At 43.1% G+C, this 21,534-nt stretch overlaps 1 protein-coding gene across 1 annotated transcript in view; it reads right to left on the bottom strand.

Annotated features, from left to right (window-relative positions):
• Positions 1–21,534, bottom strand: part of cep290 (centrosomal protein 290) — a 57,017-nt gene that overhangs the window by 2,937 nt on the left and 32,546 nt on the right. The window contains exons 32-51 of the mRNA XM_080737185.1: positions 20,682–20,846; positions 18,407–18,514; positions 17,881–18,015; positions 16,218–16,487; positions 13,828–13,935; positions 12,525–12,724; positions 11,823–12,036; positions 9,928–10,065; positions 9,268–9,489; positions 8,194–8,325; positions 7,933–8,075; positions 6,788–6,943; positions 5,806–5,929; positions 2,992–3,126; positions 2,207–2,293; positions 1,782–1,946; positions 1,539–1,661; positions 1,276–1,445; positions 449–590; positions 211–284 (exon numbers count right to left, since the gene is read on the bottom strand). Of these exons, the coding sequence (XP_080593311.1) occupies positions 211–284; positions 449–590; positions 1,276–1,445; positions 1,539–1,661; positions 1,782–1,946; positions 2,207–2,293; positions 2,992–3,126; positions 5,806–5,929; positions 6,788–6,943; positions 7,933–8,075; positions 8,194–8,325; positions 9,268–9,489; positions 9,928–10,065; positions 11,823–12,036; positions 12,525–12,724; positions 13,828–13,935; positions 16,218–16,487; positions 17,881–18,015; positions 18,407–18,514; positions 20,682–20,846 (3,011 nt within the window). The remainder of the gene's footprint in view (positions 1–210; positions 285–448; positions 591–1,275; positions 1,446–1,538; positions 1,662–1,781; positions 1,947–2,206; positions 2,294–2,991; positions 3,127–5,805; positions 5,930–6,787; positions 6,944–7,932; positions 8,076–8,193; positions 8,326–9,267; positions 9,490–9,927; positions 10,066–11,822; positions 12,037–12,524; positions 12,725–13,827; positions 13,936–16,217; positions 16,488–17,880; positions 18,016–18,406; positions 18,515–20,681; positions 20,847–21,534) is intronic.

The raw sequence follows: 21,534 nt of genomic DNA, 5'->3' as shown, positions 1-21,534 counted from the left end.
GAATGTAGGAAAAGAACATGGGATTTTTACTGGAGTCTGTGAACCACAAATGGGTCCCGACTCACTGTCTGGGAACCAGTGGTCTACACAGTATTATACAACGTGGTTACATTTGGACTATTTGGAGAATTCTTTAACAAACTATGGAACAAAACAGTTCCATCTTTTCAGCCCCGCAGGATGTTTGTCAGTACAAGAACACAGTGTTACCGTAGTGACTGGAGCTCAGTAGTGAGGCCCGACTCCGTCATTCCCCTGGTGGGGGCTTTCTTCAACATCTCTACCTGGAGAACGTAAACCACAAACACATGATTCACCAAGATTGTGAGCTATTTTTGTCATACAACAGAAAAAAGCCTTAATGATTGATGACTAATGTTACTGTCTAATGTGGTTGATGAGATAAATAAGACGAGAAAGAAAAATAACGAATTAAGTAAGGTTGTACCTGATCTTCAAGCTGATGTACAGTCTTCAGAGTTCTCTCCTCCCGGTCGCTGACATCCTTAAGCTGTTGTTTGAGCTCCAAGACACTGGACGTCTTGTGAGAGAGCTCCTTCTCTAGTTCTTTCATCTTGTTCTCAAACATCCTGAGGACCAACAAACATGGCTGATTGTCACCCTTTATAATGTACTCTGTCCTGAAGACACACCATCTGGAGGTTTAGACTTGAGGTTTAAACAAATGAATGTGAATAAATCCCTGTCACTTTAGATTCACATTTGTTGTTTAAGAATTTTAATAGGAGATGGTAATTTGGAACAATGGATCAATATGTCACATCCTGTGGATTTGGTAAATGTGAATTAATCTCCATGTTTTCATTGACTAAAATTAGGGAGATTTCACCGGTCTCTAAGTAGGATATTTCAAGACGTTAGGGAGCAGGGATTTGCACTTGCTTAGGGGACCAAGGAGGAGCCGATTTACAATGATTTACCAAAAGCGGTTGTGGCAATAGGCGAAACATGTCACCAAATGCACATAACTTATGAGCAGATTAACATTAACACCATATACCGCAAAAGGTTTATCATGGGCCCAGGAAGAACTGTTTAACTGGTCATGAAGGAATATTGGCCAAAAAGGGACTCCTTGGTGGAGGACTGCTCTACTGAGCGCATTTTCTAGAGCTGTGGTTCTCAGTGGATTCCAGGGACTCTGTGGGTTTCTTTTAGGGGGCTCTAAATTGACCCTTACAAGTCTGTAACTTTGACAGTGTACAAATGGAACCAAATGAACCCTTATGGGTTCATTTGGTTCCGTTGACTAACCTTGTTACCACAGAAGCCTTCCAGGTCTTGCTGTCTGCCCCCTCTGGGATGGTACGGGAATAGGCAGCACGTAGTCTCTGCTTTGTTTCTTCCAGCTCAGCCTCCAGCCTCTCATTGGTCACCTCCAGAGCGGTCCTTTTCACCTTCAACCTCTCTGAGGCATCCAGTTCCTGCAGAAAAAAAGTGATCCATGAAATGAAGGAATTAAAAATGGTATGGAAATATGAATGAATGAATATATTGGCTACCCAATGGAAACTTACCCTTTTTATCTCCCTTCGTAAGCGTTCGTTCTCCATTGAAATCCTCTCCATTCCTTTGGTTTGGGATTCAAGCCTGGAGTTCACCTCTGCTTCAGTTTGCTTCTTCAGTTTTTCATGGTCGGCCTTACGGGGACATACAGTAGTGACAAATGTTAGACCCGGTGAGAGTGTGGAAACATTTAAATAATCTTGTGTTGTAGACAAACTTATTATATGAAGTATGTTTCTCGTTGAGGTGTTAACCTTGAGTTTCTCATGTTCCTGCTGAAGGGTAGAGAACCTTTCCTGGAAGCCAGTCGCAGAGGTTTTCTTCAGCATCTCATTCTCCCGCTGCACCCTGTCCACCACTTTCTTCATCAGACCAATGACCTTCTCAAGTTCAGGCACAGTTTTACCGCTATGACCATCCTGGATGGGAAAGGGTTCAAAGTGATCTACAATCAAAAGTGGGGCGTTTTCTTATATTTGTGTTTTCTATGTGTGACAGCGGCCTCAACAGGTGAGGGGTTAAAATGTACAGTACATGTACTGTATGTTTAAAGTGCAGGTTTAGAACTGGCATCTCAAGTTGCTAATTCTGAATCCACCCCTTCCTTATACAGTATGTGCAAATTGATACAAATGGAAACTTGAGTGTATTCTCAAGGGTTGAGGTCAAGTCGACATACTCCACGTATGAGGGACAGCTTTTTCTCCACCTCCACCTTCTCCTTTTTCAAGACGCTGCACATCTCTCTGAGGTGCGCTACTTGATCCTGTCAAAGAATACAACGTCCGATAATTAAATAAATCTATAAACATCTTCACATCATACATTCCAATGCACATGATCATATTTTTCAATGATTTTTCTTGTAATTTATCATAGAGACATAATCCAGACTAGGATCAGACCCTTCCTCCACAAGGGGGAGTCTGTCAATCTCCTTTTCCAAGTCATCTTCAGGCTTGACTATTGCTACTCCTTGCTGGTCTGCCAGAATGTTCATTCAAACCCCTTCAATTATGCTATTCCTGATCTTCTCTGCAGACAACCTGGTGATCAACATACCTAAACTTTCTCTCCCCTTCTGCGTTCCCTTCCCTGGCTTCCATTCAGTACTCACCCTGGCCAATACTCAAAGCAATCTTAGTTGCTTATTTGGGGAATGACCACCCGATATGTACCTGCTATACAGTACATGGCAACATCTGAAAAGACACAGATGCTTTCCCGGATTGAAGCTTAAAAACAACGTATAAGCTTTCCAGGTCTACATGTAAATAGTGTCTTTCCACCTTTCCTTGTGAAACTATTGTGGCCTTTTGGAGCCTCACTGTAATGTCATGCGTATACCTCCCATATGCTGTTCAAAGGCTATTGAAATGCTTAATAAAATATTTACAAAATATTGTAATCATATTCATTGGGTTAGAACAGTGGACTTTATTGTATGTGCATGACTGTTTGCACCTTTAGTCTGGGCACGTCTTTGTTTGTCTGCTCCAGCTGAAAGCGCAGCTCCAGGTTCTCAGAGGAAAGCCTGAGGTTCTCTCTCCAGAGGTCCGGATCTTTCTGTGATGGGGTGCCAGTGCCTCGTCCTGACGTCTATAGAAAGACAAAGAGCAAAATGTTGTCATGTACAGCATGCAGCCAAAATTAGCAAGAGCTGATTAAAATAGAGCCTTCAGTCAAGAATAATATTACGTTTTAATTGGTTTAATCAATGTTTCCAAGATTCATCGTCAAAAGACCAAATTAAAGTAAAGTAGTAAGTAGTAGTAGTGTTCGGTGGACACTACACAATTTAAAATGACCAAATGATTTGGACTGGGTTTACAGTATCATTTATAAAATATCCACTTGACTTATTCTTTATCTGAAGGCTTCAGCTGAAGAGATGAATGGGAGGGGCAAGGTTATAACAACAATGACAACGACACTGCCACAAACTGCAGGAAGAAGAACACTCAAGGAGTAAACACAAAACCAATCACTGCTTTTGGATGTGGGTTGTGGAACGATCCGCTAGCACTACTGTCTGACACTACTACCTCCACGGATAGCGGCAGTGAACGCCTTGAGAGTACCTTCAAATGGATAGGTCGTTTAGATTTTCCTTTTTGCACACAGGCCTTGGCAATGACCTTGGACACAAGTTGAGGAGAAGGTCTTTCTGTAATTTCAACTTCTCTCTCTGCGATCAAGGCCATATCAGGTTCTGCCACAATGACAGGGTCAGGGTCTTTGTTTAAGATGGCCCTGGGGTCCACATCCAGCTCAGGTAAGACTGACCCTTCCACAGTCAGCTCCATGTTAACGCTTTGCGCTTCATCTCTCAGCTCCACCTTTTCCTCTGTTTCGTTGCCTGTCTCTTCAACTTTCTCTGGAGATGATGCACCTAATTCTTTTGGGTCCTGCGTGTCGTTGCCTGTCACTTCAACTTTCTCTGGAGACGATGAACCTAATTCTTTTGGGTCCTGCGGTTCGCCATCATTTGAATCTCTTCCTCCCGGCTCTTCTGGGTTCACCTGCGTTTCACTGTCAGTCACTTGGACTTGCTCTGCAGATGAGGTACCCAAGTCTTTTGGGTCCTGCAGTCCACCATCTCCCTCCCTCAAAGCATGTTCTACACTCTGTTGCTCAGCACCTCCACAGTCTGATTCCGGGTCTCCCTCATCTCTTATTGCATCCACGAGTTCAGTATATTCTGTGCTACAGCTGTTTATTTCGTCTGCTAAACTTGTTGTCTCTGGGGTTTCTGTGTCAACATCGAAGGTATCAGAGTGAATCCTCCCCAGAGAGCCTTCCCACTTCATATGTATAGAATGAAATTAAGTCCAGCGAGAAATGAGAGGCATTGAAAAGAGATGTGGAGAAAGCATGAAAGGAAAACTTAAGAGAGAGAGAAACTGTTTTGTTGCCAAGAGGAGCATAAGATAAATGGCATTAGTAAATTGAATTCTATTCATGATTTATTACAGCTCACTTATAGCCTACTTGAAAATCGGATAATCATAGTAAACAATTTAAATGGCAATATACTTTTGTGCGATTGATGTTTATTTCTGAATTTTCCTGATACTATAAACATGCTGAAAACACAGTTATTTCCAAGTACCATTTGACACTGGTCTGTCTTGATTATGCGTATTTAAAAGAAACATAGTATAATGAAAATAATTGAGACAATAAGCTACATTGCTGTATATTGTGTCCAGGGTTGGAAATGACTACTACTGTATGATGAAGTTTTTGTATGGACTGGTTGATCTTTCAAACCAACCTTTGTTCAAAATGTATTTTGGCAGATTTTGTAAACCACCAACTACTGCAGGGTTCCCCAATAGGCCCGCAGGCCATTTGCAGCCCGCGGGGGGCTACTGTCTGGTAAGAACAGTAACAACACTAGTATATCGTCATTGTTGGGTGGAAACCTTGTATGTCCAAAACCGTTCGTTTTGTATTTATCATCTAAAAAATGTACTAAACTAGTGAAAACAGCCCATCTGTGTGCTTGTAGATCGGCTGTTTTCACTACTTTTGTGCAACGATCTTGTATGATGAAGCAGGGCTTGGCTTTACCAAAAAACATACACATTTGAAACTTGGAGATACGAGGTTTCTGCCCGACAGCGACGATATCTGAACTGTTGCTGGAGTAGCGGAAACGCCACCGTCGCCCCCTGCAATGTTGTGGCCCACTGCTTGGCACCCTAGACATAATTCGGACCTTGGGGAAAACTATTTGGGGAACCCTGAACTACTGCATCAGGTAAATGAAAACATTGGATCCTATCCAGATTGTGTCTCTATGAACCTATGTCTATATGTACCTTATTGTCTTACTTACTTCCCTCAGGCAGTTTGAAATAAGATACAGAGGAGCTAAATTATGGAATGCTGCCGATCAAAGGCTTAAAGGATCTTCATTACAGGTCTTTAAAGCCAAATTTCTCATAGCTAAAATGTAGTAGATACATGTGTTTTTGGTTGTGTGTACAGGTCTGTAGATAGTTTGTAGTATATATGCATGTACTTTATGTACTTTATAGATTATGTTTAAGCATGTTTATTGAACGTACTGTATCATTTTCTTATTTTTAAAATATGTATACTTATGTCTGTTTTTATAAATTAGGGGAATTTCTTTATAAGCCTTTAGGCTTCTTAACTTCTCCTGCATAATGTTATACAAATGTGTGCTAATAACTAAATACAAAAAATAAAATAAAAATGAAGTGAACGGTGAAACATATACAATACAAGCCTTCCCAGGATACTTACAGAAGGTCTTGATGGTTCCTCTTTTGCCATCGAGTTCTCCAGAGAGTGAAGTCTCTCCTCAAGAAAATGGTTTCTCAGCATCAGGTCCTCCATGACAGCATCCCGAGGCAAGGCCTGCTGTTGCCTGGAAGTGCAATAAGGGAATAGGTTAGAGCAATGGTCTTCAACAGGGGATCCGGAACCCCTAGGGGGTCCTCAGAGATACTACAGGGGGTCCTCCAAATCTAATAGAATCTTTGTTTCTCCTTTTTACAGTAGATTAACCACTTGAACCCTAATGTCCATATTCTGAGAACTTTAGCCAAAAATAGCTCACAACGACTCGCGCTGCGAGGCGTTGTAGATCGGCTATTTTCGGCAAAGAGGTTTGGTGTAGAGGGGAAAAAGAGCAGACTAAGTACAGATTGAAATTAACTAAACGTATTAACAAAGGTTCAAGTGGTCACAAGCTGTTGTTAACAATTTTGCTGCCAAAAAAATACCCCTTTGTACCCCTTCTCTGCCATGCCCGTAGAACCCGGAGATTTAATAAGCTTTAATTAAAAAAATTTTTTTTTATCGAAGCGGAACTAAAATAGGCCGGAACTAATGCTCCGTGATCGGTTTCTACACGGACACATTATTGAGCGGACCACTTATCATTGAGCCCGTGAACCGGAAGCTGATGGTCCGTTGTCTATTTTGGCCCGTTAGCTTTCTGTATAAACTCCGCGGCTTACAGATGGAGAACGGATTGATCAATTGAAAAAATTTCAACGGATTTGAGAAGCTGATGGAATACGCGAACACACGATGCATAGCAGTGTCCGATCACGCACGATGGGAACTGGATGAGCGCCCACGTTAACAGGTAGGAGAAGCCGGCAGTGAAAGACATAGAGAAATCTCCGGGCTCTACGGCCGTAAACTACGAATGAGTTAATACTTTTCATTGGTTAAGCATTTATAAATCAGACTTCAAGTCATTTTTATCAGGACATACTTTATATTGTGTATTTCTGTCTCCAGCTCAGCGTTCCTTCGTCTCAGCTCGTCCATTTCTCTCTGTGCTTCAGCTGACCTCTCCCCCACCACCTGGTCAGCAGTCACCCCACGACGACTCAGCTTCTTCTGCAAGGCAAGCTTCTCCTGCTCTAGTCTGCAACAAAAGACATTGAAAAGAGACAGATTAATAGAGCTGTAACCACCCTTGACATGCACACACACAGACACAAATACATTAACTTCCACCATGAATGTACTGTAAGTACATGACACTGTCTATGCCCTAAGCATCATCTTATCAATATGCCCAGTTCTTGCACATATAACATACTATTAAAATCTTCAGACCCTGGGAGGGTCTGGCATAGGGGTCTTTGAGTACCTACCTAGTACCTACCTGGCATAGAGGTCTTTGAGTACCTACCTAGTACCTACCTGGCATAGAGGTCTTTGAGTACTGTGACGGCCAGAGTCATAATTGACTCTAAAATTGACAATTATTGACTAATTAACAGGCCATCACTTGGGGAACGATTGACAACGATGATTGACACCTGGCAATCAGCCACTCAGGTCTGATGGCTACAGGTGTGTGATTCAGGGTGTGGGGAAGCTCAGTTTGTTTGCTGGCAGCAGGAATGAAAGACAGTTTGTCCAGCATTGTTCACGCTTTGTCATTTTCTTTTCATTTATCCATTTTGGCCCGAGTTGGGGCAGGTTTAAAAACGGTTCTACAAAGCAGGCCTGCAAAAAAAGATTCTAACTCCACTGCGTGGCAATCCAGGGAGAAGTATAATTTGCCTTCAGCCTTTCCCTGCTTTGAGTTGAACTTATTGGAAGCCTACACACAGGTAACCCAGAACAATGACTATTATCAGCAAGAGGATTTCAGACTGTTAACTAAACAAAGCAAAAGGATCTTTTCTTTCATATGCGAACAGACTTTTGAACATAAATTTGAACATAAATTCAATACAGAGTGTTCCACAGACTTAATGGTTCATTATTTATTATTGAGTCCTTTGTGACGTTTTCTCATCGACACCTGGCGACACAAAAAGGAGAAGACGTCCTCTCTGGTAGGTATCCGCCTACCTGGTACCCCTATACAAAGCTTTAAGAGGAAACCGTTACAGTACCTACCTGGCATAGAGGTCTTTGAGAGTGGCAAGCCTCTTAGAAAGACCATCGGCCTCCCTCTCCTTTTCCTTCAACTCATTCCGTATCTTCTCCATCTTGGCCTGCCATTTCTTGCCCTCTTCCCATCGTACAACATCATCTTTTGGCTGGGAGTTGCAATATACATAAACAGAGTTCATAATTAGTCGATGAAACATAAATAGTTCATATTTAGTCGATGTTTCTAATGTAAATAACAAAGATGCAGATATTCATTTGGAATACCTTGTCATCCTTGACACTCTTCTGTTCCGATAGCTCAGACAGAGCTCTCGTCTCAAGTTCCGCCTCCAACTTCCTGATTTTCTTCTGCAGAGCCTCTACTGTGGGTCCCTTGACATCAAGCTCAGATTGTTTCTGTGTGCAAAAATACAGATAAGCCGTTTTTAAATGTATTCGTATGATTATTCTCGCTGGAAATAGACGATCTACAACCTACTATTTGCAGCACGCAACTCTGTTGTATGACCTAGTATAAATGAAACCAGTAAGACTCCCTAATCGGGAGATAAGCGACAGCCACGTCGCATACACAAACTTTAGAAGGCAATTGTAGCCAATCAGGAGGGAATATGGGAAATGAGACAGATCCATGTTGATGACATGACTTTAGAGAGACTGTGTACCGCTTTGCGTGATTTTAGGCCAAAATCTGTAGGAGCAGTGTCCAAAAATGTGTTTAGCAAAAATCGTCTCTAACTTTTATAGTTAAATAGCATCTCTAACTTTTATAGTTAAATATAGTAACATATAGGACAGCTCGCTCGCATGCACACACAGCACAGATTTTGAGTTTATTTGAACTTGGAACCTGCGCTTGTTTGTTTTGAATTGCTTTTTAGTCTAAGTCTGGAGATTTGAAACTTTTACATAAAGATTACACATACAAATTCCTGCCATAACTCAAACCGTTTGAATTCATAAAGAATCAACATCAGTGAGTAAAACAAGACAACCCAAGTCAAGTGTGAGCGTGTTAAAACTGTGTTCTGGGCCAGAATACAGTTTTATCTATGCCAGAATTTCTGAGATAGATCGGCATATTGGCCCTACAAGGTTTACGTTTTTTTTTATGCCAAGGGAAGGTCATATCATTTGTGTGAGTGACCCCACCCTGGCCACAATAGGCGATGTAAATGGCATGAAGCTGCAGACACTGGAAGTGCCGCGGTTAACGGAAGTTACGTCATGCGTTGCAGTCTTCCGGTGAAGTAGCACCGTTTCAGCCTATGGTCGTAACCAGGCTTTTCTCTTCGCAGATGAGTAAGCCTGGCTACGCGAGGCTAGAGTGACCCTAACCTGCAGGCCACCGCTGAGCCTCTTGATTCGCTGTTTGAGCTCCTGGATCTCCTTCTCCCTCTCCTCCTTCTCCCCCTGCATTCGGCTCTGGGATTTCTGACTCCGCTGGAGGTCCTGATTCAGGACCTCCACCTCCTCCTTGAGGGCCGTCTCCCGGCCCCTGGCTGCTTTGGCGGACTCTTTGGCAGTGTGGAGTTCCTCGTTAAGCTCCTGCATGCGTGCCTGTAGAGGACAGAGATCTCCTGTTATGTTAGTACTCTTCCCCTCATCCACACCGTCAGGGGAAAATAACAAAGGTGCACCCCCATGTGGACTTCACCAGGGCCAGATTAACCCTGTGTGGTGCCCCATGCAGGTGTGACCTCAAGTTGAAGTGCCATGCTATGGGTGCTTTAAAAGGTAAAAAAAGGCACATTTCCATTCCTCAATCATGTGGTGCCCCCATCAGCTGGTGCCCCTGGGCACTCGCACCCAACGGTCAATGGATGATCCGGCCCTGGACTTCACAAAATGCCTTTATTACCGTCAGCCTTTAAAGGCCGGAATGTCGAAACGTGTTTGTTTCGTCATGGGTATATGTATCTGAAAGATTTTAGAAGTAGGACAGTGACTGGATAATGCATGTGGAAGAACAAGTGGAGGACTTATGAATGTACTTACCTTTAGGTCTTTGGTGTGCTTATCTATCAGTACTTGGACATTCAGGCTCTCTTCTCTCTGTGCAGCGCCTGTGATTATTTGCTGTTCAGCATGAGCCGTCATCTCAGCTCTCAGCTCTAACAGCGCCTTACTGAGAGCCTGAGGATCACAGACACAGACAGCTTTAAGACAAAGAGCTCTGATACACGTTATTGCCATATATGCAGGCAAGTAATACAATTAGGCTTTGGTGCAGACTGCAGACACACAGAATGGTGTTGACACTGACGTACAGGGAATGGAATGGGCATTTTTGTGTGTGGGTCATATCTTTCCACTAAAATAAATGTGTCTAGCTAGACCCTGTTAACGTGCAAGTCATAATTATGTCTCTTTTAGACACAAATTGACGCAATTGAGCATTTGGTTTGTTTTACTAGGTTGCATCATAGACGATGATGGAGACAGCTGTTGAATGCTTAGCTGTACGTGTATAAGTGATGTTATGTTAAGATTTAAGAATTTAAGACAAAGAGCTCTGATACACGTTATTGCCATATATGCAGGCAAGGAATACAATTTGCCTTTGGTGCAGACTGCAGACAAACAGAATGGTGTCGAAACTGATGTACAGGGAATGAAATGTCCACTGAGCTGAAATAAATGAGTGTTGGGGCATTTTTGTGTGTGGGTCATAACTTTCCACTAAAATAAATGTGTCTAGCTAGACCTTGTTAAAGTGCAAGTCATAATTATGTCTCTTTTAGACACATGCATTCGGGTCTTGCACAGGCAAGATAAAGGGGCCTACTGTAAACGAGACTAGAGATGTACACATCATAGGCGATGATGGAGACAACTGTAGAATGCTTAGCTGTACAATGCATTGGGTTTTCTTGTATTTATGTTTTATTTAGTCATTGCCAATTCCCCCAGTCTATATAGTCCCTGTCACTGCCATTCCCTACTGTCTTGGGAGCGTTGTAGACAACCACATGTCTTGACACTGGTCCGACACATTGGACTTGCCAGTTGCTTCTTTTCACCTGACAGTGGGGAGTTTCACCAGGAGAGCTTATTGTATGTGGAACACACTATCCCTCCCAGTTCCACCTCCTGCTGAACAGGTGCTCTGACCAACCTGTAGGAGTCGCTGTTGCAATGACAGAGATTGACCTCCCTGCCTCCTTCCCACCCACGATATGAACATCAATTGTGTATGTTGGATCTAGGACATGTTATCCATTAGATGGCTACAAACGTCAAAAGGGTTCAGATCTCGGACACATTGTCATACACAGCTAGATATGTAAGAAATATGATTTGGCATTGCCAATGGTGCAGACAGACACACATGTAGTACATAGATTTTCTCATTCAGAAACATCTGACATCTGACATACAATAACATTTCCTGATGCGTTCTGTCTCTCTCGAGCTCTCTCTTTTTGGAAGCTCTCCACCGGACGTTGAATGCAGTGTTTGAAGTTAGCCGGCTTAAACAATCAATCAAGATGTTTACCATGTGTCAGATTTAATCCAAATGTAAAACAGAGCATATATCACATTAGTCCAACTATTTTATTGTAGGCCTGCTGCCAAGGCTTTGAGTACGCAATGTTTGGGAAAATGGGAAAAAGAAAAAGAAATCCCCTACAAATGAACGTTTACCTATCCTTGCAAAAATGTAAGACAGAACATCAGTATGTTTTTATTTCATTACCTTGCAGCAGCTCTTTATCAGAGTCAAAGCATACAGTATTATTTTTCATGTCTGCTGCCTCTGTGCTGTAACTTTGAACCCCACATTCCTTAATGATACTGTAGGTTGCTCGTAATGTTGACAAGCTCATCCAAATGCCATCAAACTATTAACCTCGAATCAATGCAACATATAAAAACAAAAAGAGGTCAACCTTGAGCTGTTTCTCTTTCTGGTTGAGCTGTGCCTTCAGTCGCTCCACCAGGTTCTTCATGGTGTTGCTGGGGGAGCGCGTGTTGGCCTCCTTCTGCGCCTCCAGCTCCACACGTAGATACTGCAGCTCTTTCTCCATCTGGGCCCGCTGGATCCGCTGCTCCTCCACCTCCCCAGACAGAGCCTTCACCTGGGCCACATGGCGCTCCTCAAGCCTGCATCACATCATCAGTTCTTTTAAGGCTTCGCTTGGTGCCTTCAATAAACGATTCATGCAAAAATACGAAAACCAAAAAGAATCTCGGTTCTCACATTTCTCCATCTGACACACGGTGTGGTGATTTGTTGTAAACCTGTGTATTGTTTTGGTCATTTATATTTGTTTTTGCTTGACCACAATGTCAAGAATGTTATTTATATAGCATGTTGTTTAGACGGATGCAAGGTCTGAGGTTTCTTTGAAGCAATATTCATTCATTCGTCTTCATTGGGGGTCGCATAATTTGATGCAGATCTTTCAAGCTTTGGGGTCGGATCCCGGACGATCCCCTGAAATACCCCAGAATGGTCATGCTTAATTGAATACCCTCTTTGAGAGAAATCCAGCACCATACTGCAACAGCATCTGCCTGCTTATACCCTCAGACAGTCATAAAGAAATACTTCAATGACAATGAGAATAGCATTGTGAATAAATGCTCACTTTGCCCACTCCTGGGCGTGGTCTTTCTCCTGCATGGCCATTGCGTCCCGCTGTCGCCCCAGCTCTGCGGTGGCAGCGTTCAGCCTGTCTGCGAGGGAAGACAGAGAGCTGTCCTGTTCCGCCACCGTCTGCTCCATCTCAGCCAGACGTTCCAGATGCTTGGAGGTTGTCACGCTGATAGAGGGCTTCTTCATCAGCTCCTGGACATTTGCATGTTAGTTGGCCCTCTATTGACCACTATTTGACAGTCGAAACAAACTTTGGCTAGATTTCAAAAGTGGTTATTTATATATGGTGTGAAAACGTCAGGGAGAAATGAGAGAGGAGGAGGAGAGAGGGGTGTTGAGCTTTGGGGAACTGCTGACACAAACAAACCAAACACGTACACAGACATCATGTACACATCTATCACATCCCCTAAGAACAATAAAACACGTGATAGGGGGGATCGTGAATTTATCACCACATAAATTCTAGCTGTCCAAACATATGTATCCTGGACTGTGTGCACGTGAAAATGCTATTATGATTGACAGGTTGCTCACTAGCGCCACCTGCTCCTAGTGGATAGTGATATACTAGGCAGGCCACACTATTTACCAACATTCACCAGGTTTGACTATTTATGCTTACCAGGCAATGGTTCTGAGTGCGACTCAAAAGATTCCATAGCTCAATTCATTTATGGTAGGTTTGGTAGGTTCTCTGTGGAACCATTTGGTTCATTGTGCAGCAAAATATAAATGAGACCCACTGTGACTTCCAGAAAGCCTAAACAGACAATACTATAGGACACAGACTGAACAGACAATCCTATGACATAAACAACAGACAATACTATGACACAGACTAAACAGACAATACTATATAGGTCTATATGGGGGGGGGGGGGGGGTTCCAGATGATTAACTTAATGTGAAACATTGTTTTTCTCACTCAACAGTAAACAAACCAACATAACGTTTAAGTGTATAGGTATCTGCACATTTCTAAACTGACAATTTAAAGACTTTTTAAATTAATACCTCTAAAATGACAAATTAAACAAATTGTCAAATATTAGAGGCATCAACGCCCCTACTATTTCAGAATAGAACGGTGTTATACAAAATGTAATGCCTCAACTCTTAGTTTTACTAGGTTGGGGGAGGGGGGGGGGGCAGTTAAAATATGATTATTTATGGGGTCGCGGCCAGAAAAGGTTGAGAACCACTGCTAAATAGGATACCGACTAAACAGATAATACTGCATAAAACACAGTCTGACTGAGCAGGTAGCTGTCCATGAAAGACAGAGGGCGTACCAGTGTGGTGCGTTTAAAGCGATCCAGGGAGGTGTCCGTAAGCAGGTCAAGTTTCTGATGTAGCGTTCTAACCTCCTCCTCGTGTCTCCTGGTCATCTCCTCCTGTTCCTGGAAGGAACAGCAACAAGGTGTCAAGAGATAGAACAAAATCTATACTCCTGCATACCTCATAGCATAAAACGATATTAATGTTATGCCTTCATTAATATTTACCACACTTTGTGTCCCTTGCATATAAACAATTCATGTTACACTTTATTATTACCAGTAAGACTCCCTAATCGGGAGATAAGCGACCGTTGGTCGCTTATCTCCATAAATAGGCCAAAAAGTAGTTTGTGCAAAATCGTCCTGATGGTGGCGCTAGATGGGACAGATGCGTTGTGATTACATGACTGTAGAGATACTGTGTACTGGTGTGCATGATTTTAGGGCAAAATCTGTAGGAGCAGGGTGACTGTAGAGATACTGTGTAGTGGTTTGTGTGATTTTAGGGCAAATTCTGTAGGAGCAGTGTCCAAAAATGTGTTTTTTAAAAATCAGCCAGATGGTGGCGCTAGATGGGACAGATGCATTTTGATGACATGACTGTGTAGTTATGAACAATAGCTAATGTATACAATTGAAAGTGAAAGAGATGACCTTTGTAACATTCCAGCATTTACAAAAGCAGTTTCTGTTAGCTAAAGGGTGGGCATCTGTATTTATGGTTGCTAATATGTGGCTATTGTTCTGAGGTTTCAGCAATGATCACCTGACACTCCAGAGTTCGGAGGGACAGCCGGTGGAGGTTTGGATAGTGTGCAAGTGAGAAATGCCAATACTAGCATGCAAGATGCAAGCTCTCCTGCTAAAAGTAGACACACCCACAGGCAGATCTTGATAGTGGACCCAGGTCTGTTTATTTAAGCATGGAGGCTCATCCTTCCTGGACTCCCTGGTGTGTGTGTGTGTGTGTGTGTGTGTGTGTGTGTGTGTGTGTGTGTGTGTGTGTGTGTGTGTGTGTGTGTGTGTGTGTGTGTGTGTGTGTGTGTGTGTGTGTGTGTGTGTGTGTGTGTGTGTGTGTGTGTGTGTGTGTGTGTGTGTGTGTGTGTGTGTGAGTGTGAGTGTGAGTGTGTGTGTGTGTGTGAGTGTGAGAGAGGACAGTGGCAACATTCCTTGCCACTTGGCAGGTCACACATTATGGTTGAGAGAGAGAGAGAGTGTGTGTGTGTGTGTGTGTGACACAGAGAGAGCAGCCCCGTTGGGGTGGTCATTTGGTCATTTTTGCACATTTGGTAATTTTTTACACCTGGGGGTCCCCCAGGGACCTGGGGGTCCCCGAAACTCCGGGGGTCCTTGGAGGTTGTAGTTTGGCAGGCAAGGAGTGTGTGTGCAAAATCTGGCATGGATCGGGGCAACGGTTGCAGAGATATGAGCAGGGCAAAAGTGTGACGTGTGACGTGTGACAGAGGGAGTGACAGAGGGAGTGACGGAGGGAGTGACGGAGGGACAGCCGGTGGAGGTTTGGATAGTGTGCAAGTAACTGCGACCTACGGTCGCAATTATTACATGGTCAGGTGTGACCGAAACGTTGCTTAGCTAGAAAAAGTACTCCTCGGAGCACAGGCTCCGCCAGGTCAGGTGGGTTATTGTGGGCCAGCAATGTTCGGATGTCGGCAATCAGGATGAAATATGAAAAATCGGATAGTTCCATCTTGATCACTTGACTATAGAGTGATGTTTGGAGATAAAAGTTTTGCAAAATTCTGCCTCCTGGTGGCGCTATAACAGGGCAATTTTAACACATGGGATGCCTAACATGTGATAACGATTCCCCCCCATTGAGGGCCACGGCCCCATTATCACGTTCAGAGAAGTGTTAACTGGTGACCATGGTAAACGATAGCCCCTGTTGCCGCGGCAGGGAGGGAGCGAAAAAACTCAGTTTCCCATGATTCCTCGGTGGAATACTACATCCGCGAGTTAATGGGACACTATGATGATTTTAAACATTATTGCTATTTGTTGTTGGGCTAGCTAACCTTCCATTAGCAGTCACACAACTTATCTCCTCTGTGAAAGAGAAAAGTTTACCACAGTGATGTCACTTGAGTACAAACTGTGAATGTGAAAACTACAACTCTTTCATCCTGTCTCTAAGCCCCTATTCCTTGGTGGCTGTGACTATTGAGAAATACTGATGATTTCACCAGAAAATAAAAATCTGATTTACAGATTGTATGGGCATGCCCGGCGGCCGTTGCTTGCCACAAAATGTGTAAATATACAGAAAGGGAATTTACCCTGTGGACATGGCTTGAATCGTATATATGACTGTTTCCATAAACTACGATAATCATCAATAATTACCTAAAAATGCACATCAACAGCATGAATAGTCATCGTACCTGTCTGGCTCGGCTGAGGAGGTTCTGGCATTTCTTAAGTACGTCCTCCTTCTGGTCTAGGCGCCCCTGCAGGTTGACGATGGTTTGATGTGCGACCTTAAGGGCCGGCTGGCTCTCCTTCTGAGACTCCTCGTGGCTGGTGAGGTCGGCCAGGAGGCGCTCTCTGTCGGCGGACGCGGGGAGACGAAGACGCAGTTCATTGATCACCCTGTCCCTGGACATAACGTTCTGCTCCGCCCTCCACAGGGACGCTTCCTTCTCCTTCAGCTTCTGCATGATGGAAGAGAGTTGGAACACTTTAACCCATTTAGGCCTAGGATTATTGACTACTTTAACCATTGAAAAATAGCAGATATACAAGCTCACAGCGCGGCACCGAGTGCCGCGCTGCGAGCTTGTAGATCTGCTATTTTTGAAAAATCATGATTTTTACTTTGCAAGTCTTTGAATATGTCTATTTAAAAGCGAACATTTGTAAATCAAATATTTGCTTCTGGGGGGTCCCTGGAACAACATATTTTGAGATGGGGGTCCGTGGCTAAATACCTGTAATTTTGGGGGTCCTTGACATGAAAAAGTTTGAGAACCACTGATTTAGAGGAAGGATTTAGAAGTCGGGTCAAAGATCGGGTCAAAGATATTCATAGACTTGCACACATTTTCACGATTTTTCAAAAATAGCAGATCTACAAGCTCGCAGCGCGGCACTCGGTGCCGCGCTGTGAGCTTGTATATCTGCTATTTTTCTAAGGTTAAAGCATACAGTAATGGTTAAAGTGGTTAAAATCTAACGCGACTCGGGCGTGTTCCAGGTATTTGAGAGTTAAAGCAAGGGTCTTCAACTGGGGGTCCTCAGAGTTACTACAGAGGGTCCTCCGAATCTTTGTGTGACAATTCTATTATATTTATATTAACGATTTGAACCCTAGCGTCCATATTCTGAGAACTTTATCAAAAACAAAAATAGCAGATCTACAAGCTCACAGAATGGCAGAGGCTATTTTCAGTATATTGTTCGGTGTAGAGGAGAAAAAGAGCAGACTTAAGTACAGAGTGAAAGGTCAAGTTTATTAAGTATTGACGGTTCAAGTGGTTAAATATCTGAAAACACGAATTGACATGAATCCAAAACACACTGATGATTGTGCTGTCAAACAATGAAACTATATGGAATCTATGAAAAGGTTGTGCTTCATAATAGAAGAATAGAGTCCGCAACACTGGTATACTCAGCTCTGTTTATTGCTTCAACGTTTCGATCCGTTTGGATCTTCTTCAGGAATAGTATCACATACTATTCCTGAAGGAGATCCAAACGGTTCAAAACTTTGAAGCAATAAAACAGAGCTGAGTATACCAGTGTTGCGGACTCTATTCTTCTATTGTATTGCCGTTTGTCCAGCACCTGGGGTCCCTGCTTCATCTCTCTCTCAACTAAGGGGTCCTTGGCCTGAAAACGTTGAAGACCCCTGCTTTAAAGACAGGTTATTGTAAATGTACAAGTGTTTGTCCAAGTGAACACTGATGCTCGTGGCACCAATTGCCACTATTCACAAATTGGGCGGTGTTGGGTGGTGTGCACACACACTCACAGACAGCATATTTAGATGTATCTGAATCTGAATGAGTGACATCATCAGGGAGCAAACACACTGTCCTGTACCTCATCCAGGGCTTTACATGTAGCCTGCGTCTCCAGGATGGTGCGGGACTTTTCCTTGATTTTCCGCAAGGCAGACTCCAGCTGATGGGCCAGGGGCAGACTAGGGTCTGGCAGGGCACCGGCAGCCTCCTCAGACTACAAGAAAAGGATCAAAATAAGAAACAGAACTCAAATACAAAACAAAACACTAAGTAGACCTCTGCCAAAGGCAGAACAAATGTGTTGTCAAATTGGTAAATTATTTCCATATCTGCTTTGCTTCTATTTCTTGATTTACTAAAAGGATGACTTTGAGATCTGAAATATAAGTTTCTAATGACCAGAGTAACTACTGGTATTGAAAATAACTCACCAAAGTTCTCAGTTACATCATGGCGAGGTAACTACACAAACAAACTCTACCTAACTGTCATTTTACTTTAAGCTCAACAGTATACATCTAGAGAAGGCAGTGCTACTGTAGATGCTCCAAACCAATTTCAGTACCAGGTGGTAATGATCTTTCAATCTGTAAGCAAATAGTCACCTTTTGGGCAGTGCCCAGAATTTCACTCTGTTGCTTTTCATAGTGTTCCAGTTGGTGATCCAGGTCCACCTCTCGCTGATCCCAAGCCAGCTGGCGCTCTTCATAAAGCTAAGAGAAAGACAAAGAGTTCATCTCTTGAGTATCATTTTCCCCACACATGTAGGGGTCACTGCTGACCCCTACAGTTGGTCATGTGGGAGGGTGTAAACCAGCATTAGCGACATTAAGCAGACCGTTTCTACTACCGCAACGTGAGGTGGGACTACGGCTGCTATGACGTAATCGCCGTAGCGATCGAAATGGTTAAGCAAAGCCTCGGCGGCGACGGGTTCCCACCCCTTTCACTGAACGCTTTGGTTCCCATGGCGACGCGCACACGCAGCAGACGGAGTAGGCGCTACGTGGGAAGGGACCTTCTGCCGTAGTAGAGACGGCCGCGGCAGGTTGATCTATCGAGCGCGGATCATTTCCGATTACTGTTGTCATCTGCCGTTGCCGTAGCGTTGCTTAAACTTGCTAATGTGTCTCCTCTGATACACATGAAGTCGTCAACCGCTTTTTTTTTTGTTCAACTGACAGTGATGAGTTTCACTGGGAGGGCGTAACGCATGCAGAGGACCACCTTGTCCAACCTTGTTCTTTTCCCTGCTGAACAGGTGCCCTGACCAACCTGTAGATGTCGCGAGAGCATGATTTTGACACAATTCACAAAAATTAAATATAAGTATCAGGGCGGATACCAACCACTTGGCCAGCTGGTTGGTTGGTTAGTAATAGTAGTACAAAAACATTTTTCTTGATAGAAAACAAATCTTTTTCATGACTAATCTGGAAGAAATACAAACCATCTGATAAATAAGATAAGGATTTAATGATTTCTTGGTAACTGGTCTTGCACGCACATTCTGCATTCACGGAGGTATCATGTCGAGTCAACCAGAGCCCTGAACAATTGCCTTATTTCCCCCCTCTGATAATCACTCTAATCATCGCTAGAGTGATAAAATGATTTCCAAATGTAGCTATTGAAGTGAACATGGTGAACATATGCACCTCCTGTGTTTCGCAAGACTACACGTTTTTCAAATTCACAGCCAGATCTTTCTCCACATTTCCGTCCATGTAATTTTAGCATCATGTCAGTGGAGGTGAACATGATCAACGGCAGATGAAAAGTCTCAGGGCCCGTGTCCACAGGACCTTTTAGCTACCAGCACCTGTCATGCATTTCTATGCATGACACTCTGCAGCGCACCTCTCCCCAGCCCCAGAGAATTCACCCTTTGTTAGCCTTCTGGTTGGTCCCTGACTGACCAACCAGCAGGCTCCATCTGCCTTGTCCCGCCTTGGTTCCGCCTTTTTTGTGTTGAATTTGCTAAAACATAATTTATGGAGAAATAAAAACATTTAAAAACATGCTGATTCACTATGCTGCCACTGAGCAGCTCCAATTGACTGAAACAAAGTTTTAAATTAGAATTGAGCACACAGAATAACGATATGAAGCAACTGAATTAACATGGCAGTGGATGGAATGTCCCACTGAATGTCCCACCAAGACACAGCAACCAATGGGTGTGGAGAGGGGCAGGACAATGGGCGGGACTTGACAAAGGGTGAATTGTGCTTCAGCCCTCTCTGTCTCTTCTCTGTATTGTTCGCTGAGACAATGAGAGATCTCCGTTTACTGAGACTGTACATCTGGTGACATCTAGATTAAAGAATTGCTAGAGCAGTGGACAAACCTATGCCCACTGCATGGAAAACACATCCTGCTACAAAAAGTCTGAGTTGTTTTCATCCAATTTTATCCCCCGTTCTGATCAGTAGGCTGAGATGTCAGCAAGATTACAAAGCAGCAGGGTGGCGTAGAGGTAAAAGTAATGGTGTCCTTTAATGCAAAGGTCACAGATTCTATGAACACAACATCCATCTGTTTGTTTGTTTACATTTTGTACATGGTTTAATTTAACACTGAGGATTTTTCCTGAGCAGTTGCGTCACTTCATTGGACAGTGAATTATTCCTGTGGATACAACGATTTACATCTTTATTGATACAATTAAATTACATAAACATATATTAGTAAATATCTGTCAAGAAAGGCTCGCAGGAGTATAAAAACGACTCCTTAGTCCTTACAGCTTTTAAATCTGTATGGCACAAAATCTGTGGAGCGACAAACTAGGTCCCCTCATATTGAGGTCCTAAAATTGGGAGTTTGAAAGCAGCTGCTTGTAAACAGGTGTGTGTGGGTGTATTTCAAAGAGCTCACAGTGTTCTTATGGATGACGTCCTCTTCCAGAGAGCGGAGGGTGCGTTCCTGCTCCTCCACCAGCTTCTTCAGGTATCTGACCTCCTCCTTCTGCACCGTCAGCTCCCTGCCCCTCCTCATCTCATGCAGCCGCGCCTCCTCCATCTTCTTGTGCCACTCGTTCACCTGTTGGCCGTGACATAATGTGTTACACAATGTTTATTGGGACGGCTGTGGCTCTGGAGGAAGAGCAGGTCGTCCAATGATCCATGGGCCAGTGGTTCGAATCCCGGCTCCTCCTGTCCACATATCGAAGCAAGACACTGAACCCCACATTGCCTCCAATGAGTCAGTCGATGTCAGCTTGCCACCATTGGTGTGAGAATGTGGGAAGTGAGGACGCTGGCATCAACTGTTCGTCGCATCACCTCCCAGTGAATGAACCATTGTAAAGTACTTAGAGCACTTGGAAAAGTGCTACAAAAATGCAATTCATTATTATTATGTTACCAACAAGAAAGCCTATATATATATATATATATATATATATATATATATATATATTTTATATATATTTTATATATATATATATATATATATATATATATATATATTTTTTTTTTATATATATATATATTTTATATATATATATATATTATATATATATTTTATATATTTTATATATATATACCGGTATATATCTAATAGATACAATTCAGCAAACACAAAGTGGTGGCAATTCTCAAACAGAATGTCTTAGCTCCATTCTCTCACAACACCTCTCACAAACATAGCCACCACGTCAAACAAGCGTGAAAATTTTGCACTGTCCACATTTTAAACATGCCACTCTTTGAACCGCATTTATTTCAAT

This window comes from Nannobrachium achirus (genome assembly GCF_963921795.1).
Source record: "Nannobrachium achirus genome assembly, chromosome: 11".
NCBI lineage: Eukaryota > Metazoa > Chordata > Actinopteri > Myctophiformes > Myctophidae > Nannobrachium > Nannobrachium achirus.
This window is presented reverse-complemented; position numbering and strand designations above follow the sequence as displayed.